At 42.0% G+C, this 26,581-nt stretch overlaps 1 protein-coding gene across 1 annotated transcript in view; it reads left to right on the forward strand.

The window, feature by feature from the left end:
- Positions 1-26,581, forward strand: part of clybl (citrate lyase beta like) — a gene marked incomplete at its 5' end in the record, with an annotated part of 62,455 nt that overhangs the window by 28,904 nt on the left and 6,970 nt on the right. Inside the window, 5 exons of the mRNA XM_080038689.1 lie at positions 4,532-4,745; positions 17,926-18,114; positions 23,388-23,489; positions 24,893-24,986; positions 25,682-25,849. Of these exons, the coding sequence (XP_079894815.1) occupies positions 4,532-4,745; positions 17,926-18,114; positions 23,388-23,489; positions 24,893-24,986; positions 25,682-25,849 (767 nt within the window). The remainder of the gene's footprint in view (positions 1-4,531; positions 4,746-17,925; positions 18,115-23,387; positions 23,490-24,892; positions 24,987-25,681; positions 25,850-26,581) is intronic.

Genomic DNA, 26,581 nt, shown 5'->3' on the forward strand with positions numbered 1-26,581 from the left:
ACAGAGCGAGTGGCTGAGAACGATGATGTCAAAGCCGCGCTCCAGTTTCTGTTGAAGTCAGAAGCCGGCTCATGATACGTCCCGACTAAAAGTTATGCGGTTGGTTGGCCGATCCAGAGTGGCACTGGGCAGATCCAATAGTTTTAAACTTCAACAGACACCCGCCTCAAAGTGAGTAAACGTTTGTCAATAGAGCAGTTTCAGACCTTCTGTACAAATGAAATTAAGTACGATGGTCTGGTAGGACCAGGCTACATTTACGATATGTGATATTCCACATTATTCACTGAAATGTAAAAACGGCTGAAATATAAGGCAACTAGCCGTACTGCGATATCTATTGGAGCTGAGGTTGTACAATTACAATCCGTTTAAACGTTCTAACTGACGATTTTTGGAGCTGACAATACAGTACACACAAAACTGAAATACATATTGCAATATATTGCTGTATCTATTTTTTAGCACAGCACTAACAGACCTTTGGTTCTGCTGAACAAATGTATGCCTCAGGAAGGCCTACGTCCACACCCCTCAACCTCCTCCTCTAGTGCCATTGGGCCTGGGTCCACTGCTGCCACCCTGCTAATGAGAACCAGTCCCATCCAGCACCATATAAACCCACTAACACACACTTACCTCTGATCTCAGACCAGTAAACATAGTCACTGTGGCCAGGTCCCACCGCTTTACAGCTGCTAATTTAGCCACACCGCCCTGTGTTATCATAACCTTCCATGTAAAAAAAGAAAGGAAAAGAGGAAACAAAATTGGTAGCTTAGGTGCATATGGTACTTTGGGGGACTGTTAAATATATAGAACAAAAGTGATCTAATAATGAGAAAATGCCCACCAGATGTAGGATGGTGTAAATAAAAATAACGGGATTGCGTGTGTAGTGTACCGAGGTGCTGTGTGTATTTGTCGATGGTGTGCAGATCCCCACTGCCTGCTGTAAGATGCATCTCCTTTTGGGTTTTATAGAAATTGACATAATAGTGGCTCCTAGGTGACAGACTCATTCCAAACATTAGACTTGAGAAGAATGATGTATAGCTACATCATTATGATAATATTATAAATAAGGTCATGATCGATAAAATGCAAAAACAGACAGGAATTGTGAGAGTTTTGGAGAAAGAAAGTAAAAAAAAAATGCAAACACAATGGTTTTGGCCAAAGGCAACACAGCTCCGCAGTAGTTTACAGTTCATCCAGGCATTAGGCTTGTTTAATGTATTAACATTGAATATTCTCATTATTACAAAGCCTTAACTCTGCCTACACTGTTTGTGAGCAGAATTTCATCCTCTTCTTTAATGTAAAGATCACATTTTCTTTAAAATTGACTTTGACCTCAATACATAGCTGGGGTCGAAGCCGCAAACAACAACATTAATTTCTGGTGTAGTGGTGAAATCGTTTGACAAATTCATGCTAAAGAGTCTCTGCTGTTTTGTCAGAGGTGATAGTGAGTTTGGGTTGTGGACTGTCAGTTGGACACCCCTTACCCCTTAGTTATCAGTTTACTGTAAAATGAGACCATCAGTGAAGTATGAAACTGTGGAATATGTGTGGGGGGAAAAAATGCTGATTCTGGTGTCTTTCATTGACCTCTGCCTCTAGCGTAGTATCTGCAGCCAACATCAAGGCACCTCCGCTCTCTTTCCCTAAACTCTCTTTTTCTTCCTCAATAATGAAACCTACTCTTAAATTACAGCCACTACCTTTTTGTACTTTACCTAAATTACAATACATTTACCTTTTTAAGTGGGCACTTAGGATGACTTAACATTTCACCCCGAGCGAGCAGTATGCAAAGAATAGACTGATTTAATTATGTCCCTTACTCTTGCCCACCTCCACCTCCACTCCATTTGATTCCTTTCATATACATTTTTGGCATGTGGGTTTTATTTTCTCCCTGAAATAACTTTAAGCGCTACCTACAGTTTTTTCACTCATCCTCATTTTGACTGGTGGTGGTGTGGGTGGTGTGCTATAGTCCTTGCTTAATCGTTTGCTATTTTTTTGTCAAGATGTATCCAGTCCCAACGGCACCATGTACCTGGAAGCACTAAAATACTTGAAGCCACCAGAATTGGCTTTAACTAGCTAACTGCAGTTCTTAATGCATATCAGCACTGGAGGGCATGTGGAAGCTTAGTTGACAGGATTAAGTGGCTATTGAGGTGACTTTAGAGCCTCTTAACATTGCAAAATACAAGAAAAAAAGAATGATACAGACCCCTCTTTGAACAGTAGGAACCCCCCTCCCCTCTATTTATCTGGTATTCTTTAGGGGAAGTACACAATTATGATCCCGCAAAGGGCTCCTTATACCCTGCAAGAGTTACTGGAGGAAGAAGCCATTTCTTGCTCTAATTACATATATCTGGTCCTAAACATTTAGCCGTTAATTAGGGTCAATTGTTTCAGGGGCCGGATCGCTTGTACAAATAATTAAGACGTGTGCGCAATGATTGTGATTATCTGTGTGCACAATTGTGTGGGAGTGTGCAAGGATGGGAGGGGGGAGCGGTGGCAACACAAGCCAATATAACTGCATGTGTTTGTGTGAATCCTTGACACAGTTTAGCAATTGTCTTGCAGTAGAGATATGTAGATTTGTGGAACGGGATGCATGTTTTTCACCTTCATCTTGCTGCAGCAAAAAACAAACAAATGAAATGCCTTTTTGAAAAAAATACAAGCCAGCAAAAACAGAAACACCCAAAATTAAAAAGTAATGTACATATTTAAGTAACACACAGGTTTTTGTAGATGTAAACCATCAGATGACCCTAATGAAATATGCGGGAAAAAACTTTCCTAACAACTGCATTCACAATGCTGAACTGTACCTTTTTTATTTTTCAATTTCATTAAAGCCACTACGAGTAACATGGCACGTTGCAGTCCCCTTTGGACAAAAGCGGTAGTATTTTTACGACGCCCGCTGTCGCAAAGCTGTTTTCTAGCTCGTGCCAGGCGTGCGAGTGTGAACTGAGAAGGGCGCAATATAGTGTGTTGAAAGTGTGAGGACTCTTTTCGGCTCCGTGAGAGTGGTTTTGACACTGCATCAACTAATGCCAGTCAGTGCTACACACACCTGATTGCAATGAGTTGATGCAGCAGCGTCACCTAACTACTCTCTCTCACGGAGCTGAAAGATTACTTGTCCTCACAGAAAGCGAATGAACGAGAGACGGCAGTTAGTATGGATCACGATGAGGTAATGTGTTTGTGTTGTTGATGTAAATAATGACTATTTTAGATAATGGTTATCTGATGATGGTGAAGCAAAGCAAACTTTGTGTTAGTACCAACCGCTCATTCATTTAGGAGTAGACACTGCAGTCTAGTTTCACTCTTGTGAAATTGTATACATGTTGCTTGGCAACGCCCTCGTACCGCCCGTAGCATATCACTCTCCCTTTTAGCTTTTCTTCATTGCATTCTCTTTTTTTTCTTTGATGGTTCAGCCCCGTTATCAGTCATTATGACGACTAATAACTGTCTCAAACAAGGCTCCCACTCCCCTTCCCTCACCTGGAGGGATAGGCTTCTCAAATCGCATTGCTGCTCCACACTGAAATCTGCGACCAATACGGATATGTGACCATAGAGCCTGCACGAGCGAACCGAAAATCGGACTGGGTGTGCGACCAGACCAAAAGCAGTAATAAAAACTATATAAAACATCTTTCTTTGCACTGATGGTCTCGTTTGCTGTTAAAGGTAATTTATGATTATCAGAGGAAACATGAGGCTGTTTAAAAGATATTTAAATGTTACTCGTAGCCGCTTTAAGTGTATTGTTAAATAATTCATAATTTTACTCATTTATATAAAGCTTTTTGGGAGTGAAGAAATAACACCTTCTAAATAACTCTACTTCTAAATTATGTTTTCCAATTTTCAATACATTTTTTGTGTAACTTGTGGTTTTTACGCCTATAATATGTTAAAGAGATACAAAACTTTGCATACATTAACACAGCTAAACTTCCACTTCTCCATGACTCAGCTCCAACCACAAGACACCCTTTACTCATTCACTTTCTTCCTTGCCTGGATATTCAGCAGTGTGGCAACATTAGCATATGAGTGGCTCAGTGTTTGGGTGAGTTTGTTCCTAACAAAGACTGCTGAAGCACAGGTCAACATCTCTCATCCACTTCAATGGACAGCTGAAGGGCAAACAGAACTCCCCGAATGAAACGCTTCCAGACTTTCGCTCTAGTCTGGCCAAAGAGGCCTCCTCTCCTGCATCTTCACATATAATACATACACTGTGTAGATATTATGAAGATGAATGCAGCAACAACCTTTAATTATTCATTGCCCTTAGCCCTGTATTGATACTGTGTGTACTGTGCTCATGAGTAATGTATGCACCAACGACATGTATTTGTGCATTTGTGGCACAACTGTCTGAGTGTTGTGTGTATTTATGAAGTGTACACAAACGCATGTATATGTCCACGTGCCACCGTGTGCTTATGTATGTATATATTTGTGTTGACAGGGAGAACCATTGGCTCCTGCCCACAGCTTGGCAGTTGTGTACCCAAGCATGGCGTCATCACCATCACTCTGCAGGCCCCTCGCTGCGCTACATACCCCGCAGGGCGGTTCTCTACTGCCCTGGCAATGATGAGCGAAAATTGAGGAAACTAGCCTCACTGGATGTTGACTGTGCCGTGTTGGACTGTGAAGACGGTGTAGCCCTCAGCAAAAAGGTACACAAACACACAGATGAACACATATTAAAGGTGGAGTCAGTGATTCTAGAGAATACTTGTTGTAATTTTTTTAGGGGGGGTCAAAATTAGTGAATATCTCCTCACAATCGCTACCTATCCGTACTATGCACTGTGCAAAAAATCCATTGTTAATACACAGCCTATGCTTTACAAACAGGCATGTTGCTAGCTTTGGTGGGCCCCCTTTAGTTTACCTACCCTTTGTTTACATACCTGTTCACAGAGCTTAGGCTGTGTATTAACATCAGTTATGTTTTCCAGTTCACCCACAGTATGGACAGATAGCGGATTGTGAGATATTCACTTATTTTGACACAAAACTGATTTTGTCAACAAGCGTTCTCCAGAATCGCTGACCCCACCTTTTTTAAGGAAATGCAGCAGCTTGGTTTGAACCGGTCAGCAAGGAGCAAACAAACGCACGCAGGCAGCTGTGCGATCCTTAATGATTTTTTTATTCCCTCTCCCTCCTCGAGACAGGTGCTGGCTCTTAATCACTGAAAGGAAAAACTACCTAAGTGAGATGTTTAAAACAAGCACATTTCACCCCATTATGATGGTATAAAGGCAGCGGTGGCCCCCTATGGGAGTCCTTTTAAAACAAGGTGACCACGTCCCACTGGGCGAACAGCGGGAAAGCACCAGATGCAAGCAGGTTAAAAGCATTCTCCTCCCGCCCACACAACCTCCCCATTGGCCCGGCTGAACTGCCCATGAAATTGTGATTGGAGAGTGGGATAAAGAAGGGGCCCGGGTAAAAAAGTTAACTAACAAAGGTTTTTAAGTCATGATAATAAAGATGATTGATATGGCTCGAGGCTGTTCCTGTAGTCGACAAAAGACAATAAGATGACGGCCTGTGTGACTGACAGGCTAAAACTGTGACCCTTGCGTTGGAGTCGGTGGATGTCAGAGCTTCTGTCTTTATTATGTGTTAAGAGGGGGATACGTGGAGAGGAATGCAGCACTGAAGCGGCCATTCAGGCTTGAGGAGAATTCAGATGCTCAACTCTCAAGCTGTCAGTATGTGACAGGCCCAATGTCTCTCTCTTTTCTGCTACAAATGTAACCTGCACCTACCCACTTATTTCTTTCATTCGCCCCACTCAGTTCACATCAAAAATTTTTTTTTAAATCCCAATGTTGAGTAGGGCTGGGTATCGTTCAAGATTTTTTCGATAATGATACTTTTTTCAATACCAATTTTATTAAATCGGTTTTAACAGCTGTTTTTCAGCTTATAGGCATTTTCACAAACTATTAATAAATACAACTTTTAGTAAGCTGAAATCATAGTAACTGCCTTCATGTTCTGCTGCTGGCAATTTGCTGGTGGGTTGCACCTGTAAAGGATAGCATTAGGCCCTGGTACGTGCTGTTAAGAATAAAGGGGGAAATTTCATTAGCTACAGGGCAGTTCCATTCCCTTAACAGGCAGACTGATCTCCCCCAGCGCACTTACCTCTCCACCTTCAACTAGTAGCACTTTAAGTATAATGCACATCAAAATGCCAAAAATAAATCTAGGAAAAATAGTAATTCACCGTGGCACCTTAATAGTTCCCTGCCTAATAATCCCATTACTTCCTTGTTCTTTGATCTGGCTATATTAGCATTACACGGTACAGAGAATGGCATGAGGATAGATTTCAGCAATTTTTTTTTAATGCCTTAGGTCCATGTGAGCTTTTAAAAAACTGTGACACAGTGTGCAAAAATCCTGTTGCCTATTATGTGTTTGCTAGGTCACACTGTGTAATATAAAAATGAGGTGTTTACTCAATAACAAAATGCACCTTTCCTACTGGCAGCCCTTACTTCACTTCTACTTCACTTCTACCACACTCTCAGCTTCCGTTTCTTCAGTGGCAATTGGAAATCCATGGGGTTGGCTGTCTAGTTATACCTTCCCTTAAGATGCTATTTTTTTATTTACTGGTTGGATAAACACTGCTTTGTGTGTGTTATTCTGACAGGAATATACCACTAAGATGTTTGTTTTTGTTAATTTTTATGTTTTGTTCTATCAATTTCATAATTTTTCACTTTTTCAAAACTGCCTTGCCTTTTTTCTTTATTTTATTGCTCCACAGACATGGGAATGTTCATTAAAGAAATGCAGCCCCCCCCCCCCTTTAGGCGCGAGGAAACATTGTGTGTTTTGACTAAAGCAATATGTATTTTAGGGTGACCCTGTTAAGAAATGCAAAATGTGGAATGAGTACATGGCATAGCAGTTGATCGAAATAGTTGCTGCAACTAATTTTAATCATTTTCAATGGAAAATGTAACAGCTGTGTGAAGAAATTGAGACACAACATCAATGCACGTGTGGACCCAGTTTAATTGGATGTGGGGAGGTAGGCTACTGTGTGAGGAAAGCGCTATATGAATTAAATATATCATTATTATTATTATTACTGATGCCTGGTCAAAATGGTGAGGAAATGTTAAAACAAACTTTAATCCTACAGTTCTACAGTCATAGTTCAGACAATGAAAACTATCTGAAATACTTATGAAAGAGCGACTGAACTTGGTTGCTTAAGAGGTTTTAGAACTCTTTGCCAAAGATGTGTACTCCAGGCTGTGTCAGTTGATTCTCTGAACCTGCTTTTAGTCTGGTGGTTGCACGTTATTTTCCTGAAGACTTCCGGCTCATGTAACGTTTTCAATGTAAAGCTTAAATGGTGATAAGTAATGAAAAATCAGATGCACATGTTGCGTACACCTTTACATCTGCTTGTACTGTATAAGTAAATGCCATGATGAATTGAAAAATTGCGCTGATGCAAGGTTTTGTGCAACTTACAGTAATGTAGTCTTCCGTAACATCCCCCATAATGCCTTGTTGAAAATGTCACCCCTTACTTTACCTCCAACTATGTCGGATAACGATCTGTTCTGGGATGAACTGAATTATAAATAAATGACAGATTTGGCTTTTACATTGTGAGTGTGCTTTCATTGACAATTTCTACAGTGTATATCGTAGCTGCGATTATTTTCACCATGACAACCACACAGTTTGCATTGTGCGATTGCCAAGAAATGCCAGGCCTCAACAATGGTCCCGTAATGCATGTCCGGGTTTTTATTCTAGGCAGAGAATGGGAGCAGAGCAGAGAGTGGACTTGCTAAATGTCATCCTTAACCCACTGTTTCAGTGACTGCAACAATGGCTTAGATGAAATGTGAGGTTAGTTACTGGGTACGCACAAGGATAGGCCATCAATTGGCTACTGCCCCACAGCCACCCTCCTATTATGTGTTCATTAATGTATTCTTTTCATTATCTGTCACCTTCACCTTAAAACAGGGAACGATATTCATGACAATAAGGTACGCCATGAAGGTCAGTCCGCTGCCTTCCCCCTCCCCTTGAAAAAATTTTAATCCGGGAGTGCCCCGCTTTAATTGCCTGCCCGCTTTGACTCCAAAAAATGTCTGCGCTCCCATTTTGGCAGTAATGCTGGCTGCTTAAGAGGCACAGAGATGAGAAAGAGGAGTAAAGGGTAGGAGCCACCCAGAGCTTGCTCACTGTCACCACAGACCCAGAGGGGAGAGAGAGAGAGAGAGAGAGCGAGGGAGAGAGGGGAGGGAAGCCAAGGCAAGGCTGACTGCTCTAACACTCTTACACATATCATCATATCTGTATGATCAGTGGGGTGGAGGAAGAGGGAGGGCAGGTTGAAACCCCGGAGCGGAACTGACGGCTACACCTGTCCTCTCTCCTCCTCTCCCTCGCTGTCTTGTTCTTTCATTGTCCCTCTCTCTCTCTCTCTCTCTCTCTCTCCCCCCCTCTCTCTCTCTACCCATCGCCCGGGTCCACAGGGTTAGGATTGTTTATCTCTCTCTCTCTTGTTCTCTCTCTCTCCGTGCCCTATGGTCCAGTATTCCTCCTGGTGTTTCTCTCTCTCCCTCTCTCTTCCCGGCATGGGTCCGTCCATTCCTCCCTGCCTCCCTGCCTCCTGCCGCAGAGATTCTCTCCTAATCCCTGGAAGTTTGGAACTAATGAACTAACTGCTGAGCCGCTGCCACGGAGCTTGGTCCCAAACTATACTGTACTTCACACTCGATTTCCTCTCCAGATGGCATGGTGGCGCGGCCGACGCGACGGGGAGCGGCATCCCGCACAACCAGCACGCGCCCTCGCAAAATGCACACGAGGAACACAAGGCGTGCGCAACACAAACATGCACTCACACACATGCAGACGTGCACATGCAGACACATGAGCACATACACAAATTGTTGCGGCCGGTAGCCCCACTGAACATCGCTCAAGCGCGACTGAAGACCAGTGTGACGCACTCACTACAGAAGCAGGACCACTTGTTAGTGCTTAAAACGAGTCTATTCACCGTTTGTTATATAAACCATCTAAAATATCTTCCGTCGCACGTAAAGATATTAGAATATAATGCAATACAGGGCAGCAAAAGACAAACTACAGCCCGAACTATTGGTTGAGAGGTAAATCAACACCTTTTTCAGTCGTTTGTTTAACCGTATGCCATCTGAATGTCAACGCATACATTTCTGTCTTTTACCTTATTTTACTGTTGTTCTCTATTTTGTCATTGGCCTTTACCAAATCGCTCTACTAGCCGCTGGTCTGGGGACGGACCTCTGTGGTTGCAGTAGGAGCAGCTGAGGGAAGAATAGATGACAGTGTAGAGTGGATGACATTATTACAGTCAATTTACCTTTTTTTCCGGTACACGCACAGGCCAATATCTAAGCTCTCTGGTCTATGTATGAACTGTGTCTGACACCAGAGATTTTCAACTTAACATAAATTATGCAGCCAACTGTCAACTGATACATGACCTCAGTTCAATGCTCACTGTGTTATTCCAGAGGACACTGAAAGATCTGATCTCCATTTAAGTGGATTCGAATGACTAAACTCATGACAGAAAGAGCTCCTGGGAAATAATGTTAGCCATGCCGTTGAATTATGAATACTGAACATTTGTATTAAGTGTGTGTGTGTGTGTGTGTGTGTGTGTGTGTATTTACATCCGTGTATGTATATGTTCTCAGATGTTTGTGTTTGTATACTTGTGCGCTCAACACCTACGTTAACCCGGGGGACTAGAGAGAAACTCCCAGTTAGGCTGCCAAGACTCACAAATGGGAGGTGAAGCCATATCGGAGAGGCCTACAATTCCAAACCTTTACTGTTGGTCACAGTGTACGTGTGTGTTAAGTGTTATTTGTATGGTATCGATGGAGTCCCTTGGGAAGGTATGATAGGCCAGGAAGAGGTCAGGGTGCATAGGAGAGTGATGACAGTGCTGTGATTAGAATGTGTTGCTCAGGAGTGGAGAGTATTTGTTTTCGTCGTTACAGCGCATTGAAAGTGTGTGAAATTTAAAGCAACGAAAAAAAAGCTTCTCATCTCTCGTCTTCTTATTTATTAACATAATGTCGGGCATCATATGTGACCTTTCTCAGGTCTTCTTATTGTCTTTTGAAAGTTGCACGCGCGCACACACACACACACACACACACACAGCGGTTCAATATACCAAGGGTTAAAGGCGAGGGATCAGAAAATGCTGAGCCATGGAGAACAGAGAGGCCCTCTCTCCCCGTCTCATTATCCTGTTACACATTAGTGTTTTCACTGGCCCGCTAGCGCTCGGTGCTACGTGGAATACGCAACGCAACACTTGGATAGTAACCCAAGTGTGAGGAGTGATGATGGAGAGGGCGACGAGAAGAGGAAAACATGAAAGAATGACAGGACGAAAGGAATGTAGCAGATGTTGGCACACAAGGGAGGAAAAATAAGCAATGCTATACCTCCTTATTTTGCAAGACATTTTACATTTCTGATGCTGGCTAGCTGTATAAAACTAACTCAAATGATCCTATACTTCTGCCAAAACATATTCTAACTTCACCCCAATGCACCATTCATTGGCCGTTTGTTGTCGTCATGGAATCCGTTGCACTTTTCACATGCTGCCCTCACAACACGTTTGCAGTTCACTTGTGTTTTCACGCCTCCTTCACCTTATTCACACGTTAGTCCTGTGAACTGATTGTGACACCAAGTTGAGAAGAAATCGATCCTCGCTGATCGGCCAAGACTTCTTTGTTCCCCACATTGTCCAGCTTTAGTTTCAATGTTATTGCCTCAAGAATATCATAGCCACATTCGCAGGTTACAAGAGACTGCATTCCATGAGGTCATGAAAACTTATTTTTCACTTATTAAGTGGTAATTGGTGCTTTATTAAAATAAATAAATATTAAAATTTTACCCACAAACTTTTTGTAAAATGTTTTTTCTTTTTTTGTTGAGTCCACCTAAACCCGATATGGTAGAGCTATAGACAATATAATCGCTGTCTGTGGAATCATATCGTGGTTATATGACCATATAATATTATTGTGTTACAAAATGTTGTTTTGTGTTAGCTGTATTTAAAAAGTAAAATAAAAGTAAATTAAACTTTTGATTTACGCAGCGCTATTGTGGCTATCCAGTCAGAGGAACTGCATCTTTTAAAGTTGCCATATTATTCTAATTTTCAGGTAAACCATTTTGATTTGGGTTTTTACTAGAAACTGTTTTCATGGTGTTATCCAAGAATAACCTTGACAGTTCTCACAGTCCCATAATCTCGTCTCTTCGGCCCCTGTCTGAAACGCTCCATTTTAGAGCCAGATGTCATAAGCAGAGATACATCTGACTGGTGTTTTTAAACACAGGTTTTCAGAAAAGTGTAGGTGTAGGAAAAAAATTGTGCTGCTTTTTTCTCACCGGGGACCCATATTAACGTTGGAAAACCATGAAAAAGTGCATTTAGCATAACAGGTCACCCTTAAGGTAAATTAGGAGGGAAGATTTTCATTTTGATTGGCCCGATTCAGCAATATGGTGCTGACCTATACAAAATCTACACACCTGGTCAGAAGCTAGACTCAGCAGCTTTGACAGGAGTCCTGCTGTAGCACAGACACCTGAAATGATCATGTCCTGAATCATGGCTCATCCTGAATATGAAAATACTCTACTCTAGGGCAAATCATTTCTAAAACAGAATATACCAAAATATAGCATTTTAAAGTTGCATTTTCATGTAGCAATAAGACGAAAAAACACAACGCTCTGTGTTTGTTTTCTAAGTCGTTAAAGACCATTTTTTGCTGCAACTTCAACCAGCCATAGGTCATGTTTTTTGCTTTCTCAATATGTCATTTCTTTCAGCCCAATGCACATACTCAGTGACCCAATGGCATGAGCTCGCTGGCCTTAAGTCACATCGAGTATCGAGTGTAGTATCAGACATTAGCAAGCCAAACTTTTAGTCATGAGACAACTGGAGCTGTTATTCTTCTGCCAAATGTAAGTTGCTAACATACCTAAGTTGCAGCTTTAAAATCAATCTTAAATCTAAAAGAAAGATGTATACTTTTTGACATTAAGCTGAGCACAATCTGTCATGTTAGTTGTCGTGGATAGCCTGGACAGACTTTGGTGGTTGAAACAGCTGTTCTGAGAGTTTCAAATGAGCCCTAAATCACAAGACAAAAAAGGAAAAACCTGTGATGCTTAATCACTATAAACAAACCTCAGTAAATCATTTTAATAATACAGATAATAGATTATATACGTTACGAAAAATACTGAATGATGAGCCACATATTCTCCATTTTTCCAACAAAATGGATTCATAGCCTTGGGAATTAATTTCCCAGTAAACATTGCAATGAAGTTTGTAATGAACTGTAACCAAAGAGCTATGATGAAGTATTTTCATGGCTAATTAAATTGAATAAATAGTGTGTAATAACTAGCTGTTTTGCCACCGCAGGCTGTCGGTTTTGACCAACAATCACAAGCAGGTTTCATAGTTCACAAATTCCTCCTCCTCTATTTTGCTAGTTATGTCTTGTTGTCAACCCTGACAGGATAACAAATATAACACTGTGTGCCTCCAACTGACAGAGGGCAGGCCTGTATCTTTCTCTGCTACATCTCAGTTATCACTGTAGCCTGAATTAGTCAGTCATCTCACTCCAGCTTTCTCCAGTGCAGTATGTCACTTGTCAAAACCCATCCGCGATAACTTGAAACCGGCTAACACACGCATACATGGACACACACACATACTGACAAAGACAGGAAAAATGCGAGCACACTCACACTTCAGACAGGCAGCCCTTCACCTGTGATGGTCTACAGCTCATTTTAAATGGCATTGCAAGCTGCACAGTAGGGCGCAAAACCCCAGCTCTCAAAAGGTAAAAAAAATATGGAAAAACAACTGGGCTCATTTTGACTAAATATGTCTCACTCTTTTCAAACAAAACCATATCTACACATTCAGAATAAGAAAACAACACTCTACTGTTTGTATAAATGTCAGTCATACTGGGTTTAATGTACATACAGGTCGTTTTTGAGAGTGTTGTAAATCATCCTTTGTTATGCCATTTGTCTTATGCATTTGCTGCTTTTCAGGCTTTGATATTGTTCCAACATGTTATTTCAATACAAGACTAGAACTACCACCTGCCGTTTATATGTGTCTGCGAGGCATACATTTGCCATACAGTGAAAGTACAGTGGAGGTAGGCAATAGGGCTGTGCTAAAAAGAATCGATTCGGCAATATATCCTGATATTTATTTATTTGATATCTGTAATTGTCCAGCTCAAAAAAATCGATATATCATATTGTGATTTGTGACCCATGTATAGTAATGCGTATCGTATTGTGAAGTATTTGCCAAAACCCGGCCTTAGTAGGTAGGGGAGAACGGGGTAATTTGTCACACGGGTTGGTTGTCACAATCGTTATATCTCGGAACCAAAAGGCGCTGTCTGTGAAATGTTGGTATGTAAATATCCAGAATTGGGATCAGAGGTCACCTACATAGTCTTCCTTGGAGTTAGACTGCTGAATTTGAGGTGAGACGACCGTTTGTGTTTTTCATGTCAAATTGAAAATATTTAGCTCCTCATTATTCTTCTTCTAGGCTTTTACACAATGGGTTTATAACAAAACAGTTGTTACCCATACAAAGTGTGAAGGGTACACTATAGTTTAGATTGTGGTTAGCAAGCTAATTAGTTGTCAGATGGTTGTTGGCCTTGATGCTAGCAAGAAATTCAAGTTGGGGTTGGTCGTCACATTTTTTGGGGGGTTGGTTGTCACATGTTATCTCAAGGCTGCAGCCAGAAAAGGAACCCAATAACGAAAGAAATTGTCAAGCTGTATCCTCACTGACACCCCAGAGAAGGAAAGAATAGAGCAGGAAAAGGCAGCTAGCATGCAAAAGAAAAAAGGGCAACAAAATCAAAACAACCCAGTGCATCCCAAACTAGACCAGCTGCCAAGGCTACATTAAGTTATGTAGGCCTTTTTGTCAACTTCACAATGCAATTAAACTTTCAAATTTAGTTCTACTTTCTTGCCTTCTTTTTAAGAGTATTCCCATTAAGATTACATTGTGACAAACAACCCCATAGTGTTTGACAACCGACCCCTTGATGGGGTTGGTTGTCACAATGTGTAAGGGTGTCTTTGATGATTAATTTCTTCTTTATTACAATAAGATAGAAAAAGTGAGGGGTACACATTTCAAGCCAACACCTTAAGCTTCGATTTAATGTAGGAATGACTATTGAAAGATGTTTAGGTGATAAGCAATTCTCACTAGAGTAAAAAGTGTGCCTACTTACCCCGTTCTCCCCTAATGCTTTAAAGAAGGTAAAGCTCCTAAGAAACTGCAGGTGGCTACAAGGTGACTGCAACCTCACAACATGTAAGGTCACAGTAACCTTTAACCTCCAAAATCAGATTATCCTCGAGTTCAAGTGGGAGTTTGTACTTAATTTGACGAAAATCCCTCAAAGCGTTCTCGAGATATTGCGGTCATGGGGCTACAGTGTGCTTGACCTTTTTACTTATGTCCTCCAAAATCTAATGAGTTCATCCTTCAATTAGTTTCAACATTTGTGCAAAGTTTGAAGAGAATCCCTTTAAAGCGTTCATAAGATATTGGGCTTACAAGAATGGCCCGGACAGATGGACAACCGAAAAGATAATGCCTCTGGCTAATTTTACCCTCTCGTTGTGCCATCTCCAAAATACATGAGCTCTTAAATTGTCCTTATCCTGTATATACATTGCGCTGAGATCTAATGCAAATTGAATGAAGGGAAATAATGTGTGAGTCAACACACACAGTTTTTCTCCAGAGGCGTTTGTTTGACATTGCGTGGTTCGAGCTGCATGAAGGCGCTGAGCTGGGCATCCATGATATGATGCTGGAGAGGAAGTCGATCCCGCTGTGGGCTACACACACACACACACACATACGCACGCACATACATACACACGCACACACACATCCACCCGCACACACACACACACACACACACACACACACACACACACACACACACACCGGCATCAACGCTCCAGTCTAATGTGGTGTCTACAAGGCAGTAGCCATGCTGTGTCACGTATACACAGCACTCGGTAGTATTCTGTTTGTTAAGCAGCTGACCTCACTCCCTGGAAGGTCAGGCTCTCTGTACTTGAAACGCTTCTCTTGTGCATGTATGCGTTTGGACGGCCGTTGCCCGCCTGTGTGTCAGCTTCTAATGATGAGGATGATGGAGAGAATCAAAGAGGAGATGGCACTGACGTCGGGGTGCGCTCTCAATGGGACACCAGGTGATTGGGGAGGGAGCTTTGAAGCAACTTGTTGGATGGCCGTCCATTAATGTAAAATGTCTCCCCTTTCAAAGGGCTTTATTCAAGCCCCGAGTAGTGGTGCCCATAGGGGTCACGGAGTCGGGCAGAATAATATTTCTCTCTCTCACTTTAGAGAGGAAGAGAGATAAAAGACAGTATGATGCATAGTGACCTGACCATCTCTTTAACCATTCATATCGTCATGGTTTCAGGAATATCATTGCAAAAGGGAAATATGTGCTGAAGACAAACCTTGCAATGAGAAGTCTCAGGTTACGTTAAAATTATTTTATACATGCAGGCTTCTAGTAAATCAGGCTGCGTTTAAAGCGGGGGCCCTTTGCAGTCTATTTGATCTTTGAATGTTATAAACCATGCTTTTTGATCATTTTTTGATGGCTATTTATTTAGTTTGGTCAGGGCTCAACGTTACTCCTGGCATACGAGGGCAGCGAGCGGTTCTCCCAGATCAGTTTTCTCCCGTCACCATGAACTGGGGTTGGGACCGACAGAATTTTATCCTCCAAGTAGCAGGTTTATGAATGGTGAATTATGGCTTCGTAAATCGCTCCAACCGTTTCAAGTTACCAGAGTACAGTCGCGGGTGTATCTTGGCTGGCGAGAGCGACAGTAACAGAGGGGTTACGCCAGAACTTGAGCAAGAGTCGGGAGATCTCAGGGCACTCATCATATGGTGTGACAATCCCTCATGTCTCATTCAATTCAGCGGTCCCGCCCGTTCATGACCCCTATTAAATGTGTTGCAAATCTTTGATATGTACTTTGATACCATATTTTATTGATACTGGAGGGGAGTTCGTAATATCAAGTACAGTTCTGCATTCCAGGAGATCAGAGCGGGGAGCTGTTTTGTCTCAGAAGCTGTCCCGTGACCCTTGAGCGGTCCCCCTAAGCTCTCATACAACTGTAAGCTGAGGTTGACTCAAGTCCACTTTGGTTTTTACAAGAGATTGTGATGTATGGTCTCTCCACGTTATATCTGTCTACAGTTTCTCTTTCATGCACATGCCCACATTACTTCAGTGATCTGTCCGCTAATGATCAGCCAGACCTTAGATATTTCACTCGGATGTCTATTATTTTTTTTTCAAAGCATTTGCAAAATGAAGTTCATATCAAGTCTGAAGTTCCATCACAAGGCATGATCGCACATTTCCCACCATCCTTTGCTGCCGTGCTTTAATTGCCCACATTTCATAAGTACCTCCAAAACATCTCTGGTACACCAAGTAATCATTATCAGTTTGTAGGTATTTTTTTCTTTGAGGTGCCTTTTTAGAAACATTAGTGGAAAGAGGGGAAAAAAGCCAATATATATGAGCATCTCCATAACACACACACACACACACACACACACACACAAGCACTCAAAGACTTCGGCCTCTGATCTGACCTGACAACTCCTAAGCTACCGTTTCCTCATGCTGTTTAACTCAGACCACATTTCTCCCAGAGAGCCTCTCTCCTCTCACTAGACGGACTTCTCTCCCCTCTTTCCATCCCCATTTCTCTCTACTCTGGAAGCCCAGCATCTGGTTTGAATCTAGCGACGTGTGCTACTGTGTTACTGATAGAAGTTGGGACTGTAGGCTTTCCTTTGATTCCCCCCCACCCATCCTCCCCATCTCTCTTCCTCCTCGGCACTTACAATGCCTGCATTGAGGGAACAAAGTTGTGTGGGCAGCCGCTGTTTTGTTGTTCTGTGGCATACTGTATATAGATGAACTGCAGTCAAGGGAGAATGCAGATGCTTGGTGTTATTTTAATGTTAAAAGTTAGATCAGCCATTTCTGGAGAACGCTTGTCGAAATCACTTTTCGTCAAAATGTGTTAATGTCCCCATGATCCGCTTATCTGTACGTACTGTGTGTTCATTGAAAAAAATCCATTGTTGATACACAACCTAGCATACACAGTATGCGAACAGGTAAGAGATCATGAGGAGATATTATTCTTTCCAGAATCACTGACTCCACCTTCTAAAGTTTTATTTTGATATTATATATTCTAGACTGATGTATGTTTCGTCAATCGCCCCCTCTTTAATCACAAATGACTTGTGTCTTTAATGCGGTACTTATTCATATGATCATGCTCAATATAATTTATGTAATGACATTTCCTTGAAGGAAATTGGACTTCTATTGCAGTCTTCGACTATTTATTAAGTACTTATTTTAGCGAATGGAACTCATTTGCCTCAATGTATTTTTTTGTAAATGTTGATTTTGATAATGCTAGATACATGTTGCCTTAGCAGTTTCGTTTTGCTGTCGTGATTAGTCATCTTTCATTGTGATTGCTTTTAAAATGTTTCCTTTTGATTGAATCTCAAAACTATTTATTTCGATTCCCAGTGTAGTCTGACCAACTACACCACATTTCTGTCTGTGTGTTATGCTGCAGACAGAGGCCAGGGAGACTATCCCAAGGATGTTGGCTGAACTGGACCTGGGCCGGACGGAGAAATGTGTGAGGGTGAACTCTGTGTCCAGTGGCTTAGCTGAGGCTGACCTCCAGGTCATCCTGCAGGCCGAGGTTCTTCCTCCTGCCATCATGTTGCCCAAAGTGGAAGACACACAGGAGGTGCAATGGGTAAGTTTCAAATATTGAATCACTTTTTTTATGTGTTATTGTAGTTTCTTTAAGTCAAATGCGGCTGAAGGGAGTAGTCTTTTTTTTCCAGAACCATGTGTGACTACTTTTCAAAACAACAAAACGAAAAAAATAAAAAAAATTAAATGCAAAAGTCGCAATACATACAAAAACTAAACAAGACAAATTATACCCATGACATTTCTCCCTTTCTCCTCTGGGTGTCTTAAAAAACACAGCGGTGCTCTTACACAAAGTCACCGCAGTAAGAGGAAACCACGGGATTCTTCAAAGCAATCATAACAAAACTTTTCCCCATTTCTCAGTAAAAGTGGGAATCGATCCCTGTGGCAGGACTCAGGGACCGGCAGAGTGCTTTTCTTGGCCGCTGCTCAAGGAACGGATGACATTTCTTCGGATTAGCTTTAGAAGCTCCGATAGCTTTCTGTAAAATAACACACACTGGTGCTTTCTGCCAATGCTGAACTCACTGGGGACTGCGGTTAACAAGTAATGATGTAGCTAAGAATACATTTAATCCAACTTAAAGCAGACAGGTATAATTAATAAGAATATGCCGCAAACATTCACTTATTCAGGCACAGATTTTGCATTGTAAATGTATTACAACTTTCTGGTTCTAGTAGATAACAAACCTATATCTAGGGCGGCTGTGGTGAAGCGGGTAGGGTGGTCGTCCACTGGGTTGCAGGGTCCCTGAGCAAGACGTTGAAACCTAAATTGCTCCCAGTAGCTTGCACCATGCGTGGTAGCTACTGCTATTGGTGAATTAATGTGTGTGTGTGATTGGGTGAATGTGTATGTGTAAAACAATGTAAAGCACTTTGAGTCTGTGAAAAACCCTGGGAAAAGCGCTATATAAGTGGAGTCCATTTACCATTTACCATCTAGGAGTACAAAGTCAAAAAGCAAATGAGACAAAGCAAGTCCAGTTGTCCTAAAATTGATACCTATACACTATCCTGTCACCTCCCGGGATTAAAGGTATTCCTAGTCAACCTCAAATATTACAAGCTGTTGCACTATTAAAATGGTTTATTAATAATCGCAAACATGAAAGAACTGTTAAACAAAAGTTTGAAATCATCACCTACGTATGTATTTGTTTATGTTTTAATCTTTCAAATTACTCTTTGCAATGTGTCCTTGCCCACTGGGCCTGTGCTCCAGCTAAAGAGGCGTACTGCCTGGGCTTTGGCCATCCCTCTAGCTTTCTATAAAGGGGCGCAGTACGGATGTCAGGTCCCCAAAGGTCAGGAGACAGTGACATCATTAATGCGGTCCCTTCTGATCAGCTCCATATGGTTCACTTCTCATGGAGGAACCCAGGTGACTGTGTAGCTTCCTTTTGCTGTTTGCATTTGAATACAGTTCATTGGTGCCTTTTGTATTGACGATCACTACTTGAGCTATGATTGTTTTTTTTGTTTTTTTCTTGCCTTGCCCTTTTCGAACACTTTCACATGAGCAATCAGAGTACCTGAGCATTTCAAATGACTCCTTTCCTGTTTAGAGTGCAGCTTGTATGTTCGTAACAGTCATTGGGGATATAAGTGGTCAAGCAAAAGGGGGAAATATATGTGATTAGATGGGAGAGAGAGGAACAAGAGTGGGAGATAATAAGTTGTGAAAGAACTATGCCTATATTCAGGCTTTTTCATTTTTATATGCATAAAAATTGCTCCTGCCCCCAGACCATGTATGAGTATACATATATATCTACACATACTCATACATGGACTTGGTGAAGTTTTTAACTAGTGGTTTTAATTAGAACACATCTATTTCCTGCTGCCCTTTTTTTTCTTCCTTCCTTCCTTGTATAATTGCTGACAGGTGTTCACTTATTCTCTCCCTTAGCTCAGCCATTTCTCCCTTATGCTACTTTTCCTCACTTAAAAAAAAGGTCAATTTCATCCTGCATTCATTTCAGTTTTGTAAAAAAAATGGTTTTTGAGTTAAAGCAAAACATCTCAGTGAGCATCTGGAGAGCTCTAAAAGGCAGATAATTGCCTGCTCATGTATTATTTGTCCTTCTCATACCAAATAACGTGTTACAATAAACACTTTGAGCGCACCGTAAATCTGTCGGCACATTTGACCTGACACTGTGTGTGATGTGGTGTTTCTGCACTAGCAGGTGCAATGTGTGCTCCTGAGACCGGGTCAAGTCCACACCTCTGGATAGGGCCTTGATTCATTCTTTCATATATATACTCATCTACTCTCATCTTTCTCCCTCCAACTTCTCGTCTTCTTTGCTTTTCCCCCTGTGTCTGTGTGTGTTTGCATTCTCAGTCTAAGGCTTGTGTCATAAGCATGGCGGCGTCTGATTTTTTTTTCTCTACTCTTCGTGTGGCAGTGCAGTAAATCCCTCACTTGTTTCTTTTTCTTTTTTTATTGATATTAGCACAGGAACCTTCCAGACTGATTTGTCGCTAAAAGATGGACTTGCTTGTTTCCCTTTGTGTGGAAAACCTTTAGCTCTGCCTTCCTCCTCTCCCCCAGCCCTTGTGTGACTGACAGGCCCTTATTGGTGTATAACAGGCGTAACTCCCTCCCTTTTGTCCGAAGAACAATTCTCACACAGATTCGGGAGCCGTGTGCATTCTTTGCCCAGCGCACTATTTGGTGTGTGCACTGGGACCGAAAGAATCGCACCCTGTCCCGCTCCTCCTCCTCCTCCTCCTCCTACTCCTCCCTCCCTGTCCCCTCCCTTTCCATCCCTCTTTTCTCCGCTTCCCCTCTGTGAAATGAACACTTCAGCAGGCCGGAAACATTTAATCTGGCCCCCTTTTGAAGAAAATTAATTGAAACTTGTCCCACTATAGCCTTCCTTTTCTCTTGCTCTGTCTCTCTCCCTCCTTCCCCTTTTTCAATGATTGGGTGGCGAAAATTGTCAGAGGGGCTTGTTGTGTAGCGTGGTGGCTCTGAATGGCAAAAGAAGAGGTGTTATTTTGGCTTTTTTTTTTCTTCTCTTTCAATTTTTTTTCCCAATTGGGCAGTGAATAACTTCTTTAAGGGTGCTAGTTTCGAGAGCCATTGACGGCTAATGGATGCTGTATGCGTACAACCGACAATGAACGAGGACTATAGCACAAGTAAATCAGGCCCTCAAAGTATATAATAGCTGAAGAGGAGAGAATACAGCAGAGGGACAGAAACATGTAATCAGAGAGGCTAGGAAGCTCTTTATCCAGCGGTGGTGTATTGAGCTGTCATTTGTTTTCCTTTTTGAAGGAGAATCCAAACAGCCCACACTCACTGTTGGCCTTGTAACAGTTTGCCTGGCACAGTGTCGTGGTGGTAATCTCCGCGTGTCGTATCAGCTAGGTTTCCCCACAAGACGCACACGCACCATATCTAGTTTCCCTCTGTCACAGAAATAGGTTTATCTACACCCTCTTTTCACACTCCCTCTCGGACCCCCCCGCCCCAGACCCCACCCCTTTCCTGTGTTTGCGAAGGAGGGGGGGGATATTATGCTAAGCCCCCAGCGTTAGTTTTTATGTTGCCATAGCAGCCTTGCTCCCACAGGGTTGTGACCTCAGATGATTACAGTACAAAGCCTATTGGGTCTTGAAAACCTCTTTGAAGATGAAAAGTCTTTGATGGTTTGTATTTATGCAAATCTCTCAGATATGATTTATCCAACTGAGATTGAATGGAGAGATGATTAAAATTGCCCCTATTTTTTTTTTTTTTTGTTGAAATCCTTCAATGGAGGCCCCACTCTTTCAGTATTTGAGAACAAGAGTGGTGAGTGCGAGCGCAAAGGGGTTATTTTGCTCTTCATTTAGGAAAAATAGCAGGGCTGTACCTGAGGTTATTTATATCTGTCTTTTTCCTGGTGTGTCAAAGCGGGGAGCCAGGGAGTGGGGTGGGAGGACATGGAGTTAGACATTTCAACTCTGAGTTTCTGCACCCTCTTCTTTTTTTTCCCTCTCTCTCTTTTTTTTGACTGGCTTTGAAAGGAAATATCTGACGGAGGGGGCTTTTGTGTGTTTCCAGATGATAGATTTTGGAATTTGGGCTTCCCCACCGGCAGTCCAGGGCTAGCTGTGAACTGGTCTGTTGGAAAAAATTGAAATGCTTTGGTCTTCAAAGCACTAAACTTGGTTTTAAAGCCCTACTTAGGTGAGCTTGCATATTAGCAGGAGTCGTGCGGAATAAAGGCCTCAGCAAAGTGTCACATCACACTCTGATTGTTGCTCCAGTCTCCCAGTTCCCTGCCATGGAGGGGGGGAACCAGAAACAGAATAATGTAGGGAGTAAAACATACTCAAAGACATCCCAAATCTTGTTTCTTCTCCCCTTTTTCTGTATTTTGTTTCTTCTTTGGTTCACTGTGTGTGTGTGTGTGTGTGTGTGTGTGTGTGTGTGTGTGTGTGCGTGTGTGTGTGTGTGTGTTTATGCATGTGCTCGTAGCGTGCGCATGTGCATATACATGCGTTCTCGCTCTCATGGGAGCACATGCTGTAGTTTTGCAGAGCCTGTGAAAGAAGGTAGAGCAGAAGACTTCAGACGAAGGGGGGGAACCCTGGTGATAATGTAAAATATTTCATTTTGCCCGCTTTTGTTGCTGCTCTGCTGTGCTTCGCTCTTGCCGCTATTTGAACCCTCATAGCTGTTTTCCTGAATAAGGACTGAAATGGGAACATTGCAGGTAATACAGGTGTCAAGATTCCTATCAAGAGTGACTTTTTTTGCACGTTAAGATTTCTTTTTTTAACCCACCTCTCTCGGTCTCTTACCCCACAGTGGATTTTGAAAGATGTCATATTATCATTTATGTATTTTTTACTGCTAAATTTATTTCTCTCTCCCATTTTATAGTCACTCTTCCTCAATAGCACAGTATGTTGGTGTGGGTTTTCCAGTCTGTCATTCATATAACCAGTAAAGTGTTGATAGCTATATAATTATACTGAGGAGGGCAGCTGGACATTGCCACACATTCTACAGAGGGTGCAGTCCACCAGAGCACAGTGTTTCCTAAACGGCAATATCACAGATGAATTCAAACTCAAAAATCTGAAAAGTATTTTTTATAACAGCAAATTGTACAGAGAATGTACATACTTCAACAAAGCAACAAACTGCTAATGAACGGAATGACTATGATTGCACACAGCCAGTGAGAACAAATTAATTTACTGTGATTGTTTTGGAGGTTTATTGTTTTTCTCTGTGCGAAAACGTCGGGCGTCGTTAATGAGTGGTGCATGGGATTATTGTCCCTGTGTGTTTAGTTTGTTGACAGATTTCAGAGCAACTTGAAAGGACGGGCACTGACAGAACCCATTCGCTTGGTCACCTTTGTGGAAACTGCTGTGGGCCTGCTCAATTTTAAGGTAAATATACAAACAACCCCCCGTCCCCCCCTCCCTAAAACAAAACTGCTTGCCTCAGACATTTTCCTGTTTGTCCATTGTTCACTTTAGATTAAAGAGTGTGTCGGCGAACGGGAGCGCTCTCCACGTGTCCAAAATGAAAGGGATTCAAAGCTTTCGGACAGTCTCTCAAAAAATTAGGTGTTTTTTTCCCCCCATTTCCTTTTTGCTTTTGTCAGTCTGTGTGCGTCTCTCTCTATCCCTCTTCAGACACGCTGACATTTTTTTAATTAGAACTGTTTTAAATATCCTGGTAGTGGAAAAGTTCTTAATGATATTTTGGCAAGCATCAAAGCAGTTCCTGTTATAGTGCAGCGCGACCTTCAGCTACATGGGGAAAAGAGCATTGGTTTTGGGCATTTGGGGAGAGACAAGCTGTCCTCCCTCCTATAAAATAAAATAAAATAAAAAATATTTGTCTTTTTACTTCTCTACTGTTATTCTGCGACTATGTTTGTGGCTGTGTTAGTGGGTACGTGGCGTGTTTTGATGGCAGGGGGTTGCCTCTGTGTGCTTTCCCTAACACCCAGTATCTTTACCCAGACTGAACCCCAGGTTACAAGCACAGGGGGAAAAAAAGGGCTACGGCACAGCTAGTGGTGAAATTAATTTGAAGGCAAACAAAAGCAGGAGACGTGTTCATATCGTCTCCCACTCTCCACTACAGACAATCACATTCCAGACTTTTTTCACCCCTCCTTTCCAAGAAAAATTGTGCCCAGTAGTCTTATCTTAGCTCCTGGGCTTGTTTACTGTTTTACATTGTTGTGCACTAAACATACATTTCATTCATTAAGTAACTTGTCCATGTATGTGTGATTTATGTTGCCTTAATAAAAGTCAGCTGTACAAGAGCTTTACCTTTTTTATTAATAAAGAAAAAGTCTGTAGTGAGCAAAAATAACAATTTAACCAAGAAATTAGTTGTTGAAGAAAAAGTACACAAGGTTAAATAAATTGGACAAAGCATGTTCATGTCAGCTTAGGTCCTTGACAGGTATAACATTTTTACTTTTGCCCTGAAATGATAACACTAGTACTTACATACAAAGTATTGAGGTCTGTCACCCACCACTACTGATCTAACTGACCAGCTAATAGTGAAGAGGCTACATGAGCACTCCTGGCTGTGTTGGTTTGCTTCCATGTATTTACAGCGTGTGTGTGCCTGTAGGAGACATATTTAATGGTCTGGCACATGAATATCTGGAAAAGAAGCTGCAATAGTTAAGATAAGATATGTGTTCAAACATATTTGTGCAAGAAATGATTGCGATGATGAAGGCCTCGATTTCAAATACGTTTACAAAGTAGAATTTGCAACAATGTTATTTTAGTCAGCCTGTCATATACGTTCTCTCCAGGCGGTTTGTGAGGAAATCCGTCGACATGCTCCCAAGGCCGGTCTTCACCACGACGGAGTGGTGTTTGGCTCCGATGACTTCTGTGCCAGCATAGGTAGCTATGACACCTTCTGCTTAACGTTCTCACTCACATATATGTTATTCTCTCTTTCCTTTTCCGGTGTTGTGGCAGAGAGTGTCACGGTATATTACCTTGTAAAATCCAAAAGTAGAATTTTCTCTGTCTGTCAAATTATCTCTCAAATGTTGCTCCACTTTTTTTCCCTATTTGTAATACATGATTGAAGGACAGCAGGGGAAAAAACAAATGGATGTGTGATGTGTGAGTCAGTACAAAATAAGCGTAGCTTATGTGGCATAAAATAAGGAACGAGAAAGAGGAGATGCAAATAGGCGAAGTCAGCAATTCTGAGGAATGCTTGTTGTCAAAACCACTTTTTAACAAAATAAAATTAATATCTCCTCACAATCCGATAACTGTCAGCTAAGGCTCTGTAAATAGGTGTGTTGCTGGCTATGTTGGAAGCTATGGCAGATTTCTTTCAGCGCACAAAAGTACGGACAGGTAGTGGATTTGGAGAAGATAGTCACTGATTTTCACAAAAAGTGTTGACACACTGAACGGGGGTGCTTCAGTCACTCTTTCATACTGTACATCAGTTCCTCACCTTGACCATCCCACCTCCTCTGCACCTGTCACTGCCTCCTTCTCTCTGAGATCTTAACTAGCATGCGACCTGCCATGCTGTGTGTGTATGTGTGTGAACCCTTCTGTATTTTGTTGTCCAGGTGCCACGCGGACTGAAGATGCGCGGGAGCTTCTCTATGCGAGGCAGAAGGTGGTGGTCACCTGCAAAGCATTCGGGCTGCAGGCTATAGACCTTGTCCACATCGACTACAAAGACGTGGAGGGGCTGAGGAGACAGGCCAGAGAGGGAGCTCTCATGGGCTTCACAGGTAAAAGTCACTGCCCTCTGGCTCTGAAAATTGGGCCCTTTGCATATAGGTCACTGCCCTCAACAAGTCTGTCCATACCTCCGATTTCTGCCATTGTTGCACATAATTCTCAGCAGTGGCACTATAATGGGCTTCCCTTAACTTTTTTTGGCAACCAGTAACACATTTTAGTTTTCACTCCTCCTTCCCAACATTATCCTTGTCTGTGTTCCCAGCGAGAATAAGAAATATGAATTAGTTGATAAATGTTTAAATGTGCTTCAGAAAAAAATATGGAAGGAGGCTAAAACATTTTAATGACAATGATATACACCTTTTGTTCATTGTAACGAAGGTCTCACCCCAAAGTGACCATTGTGTTTGTGCTCTTAGAAGTGGCTGCTTGTCTTTGTCTGTGTTTGTACTTCAGGTGCTGCTGAAGCAACATTGTGAACAATGCAGATTTGGGACATTTCTGTTGTGCGTGGCATGAATGGTTTTGTGTCCTTGTGTGCACTCGGGTGTGTACCCGCTCCTGTACAAATGTGCGTGTTTGTTCAAATACGTTTAAATTTAGCAAAATGTGGTCGTGTCTACTTCAACTGCGCCCTGTGTGTGCCTGTAGCCAGGCAACGCTTTGAGAATGTGTGTGTGTGTGTGTGTGTGTGTGTGTGTGTGTGTGTGTGTTTGTGTGTGTGTGTGTGTGTCTGTGCCCAGCAGACTGCATGTAACAGTCCATAGAAGGCAGCAGAG

Source organism: Ammodytes marinus (genome assembly GCF_949987685.1).
Source record: "Ammodytes marinus genome assembly, chromosome: 12".
NCBI lineage: Eukaryota > Metazoa > Chordata > Actinopteri > Uranoscopiformes > Ammodytidae > Ammodytes > Ammodytes marinus.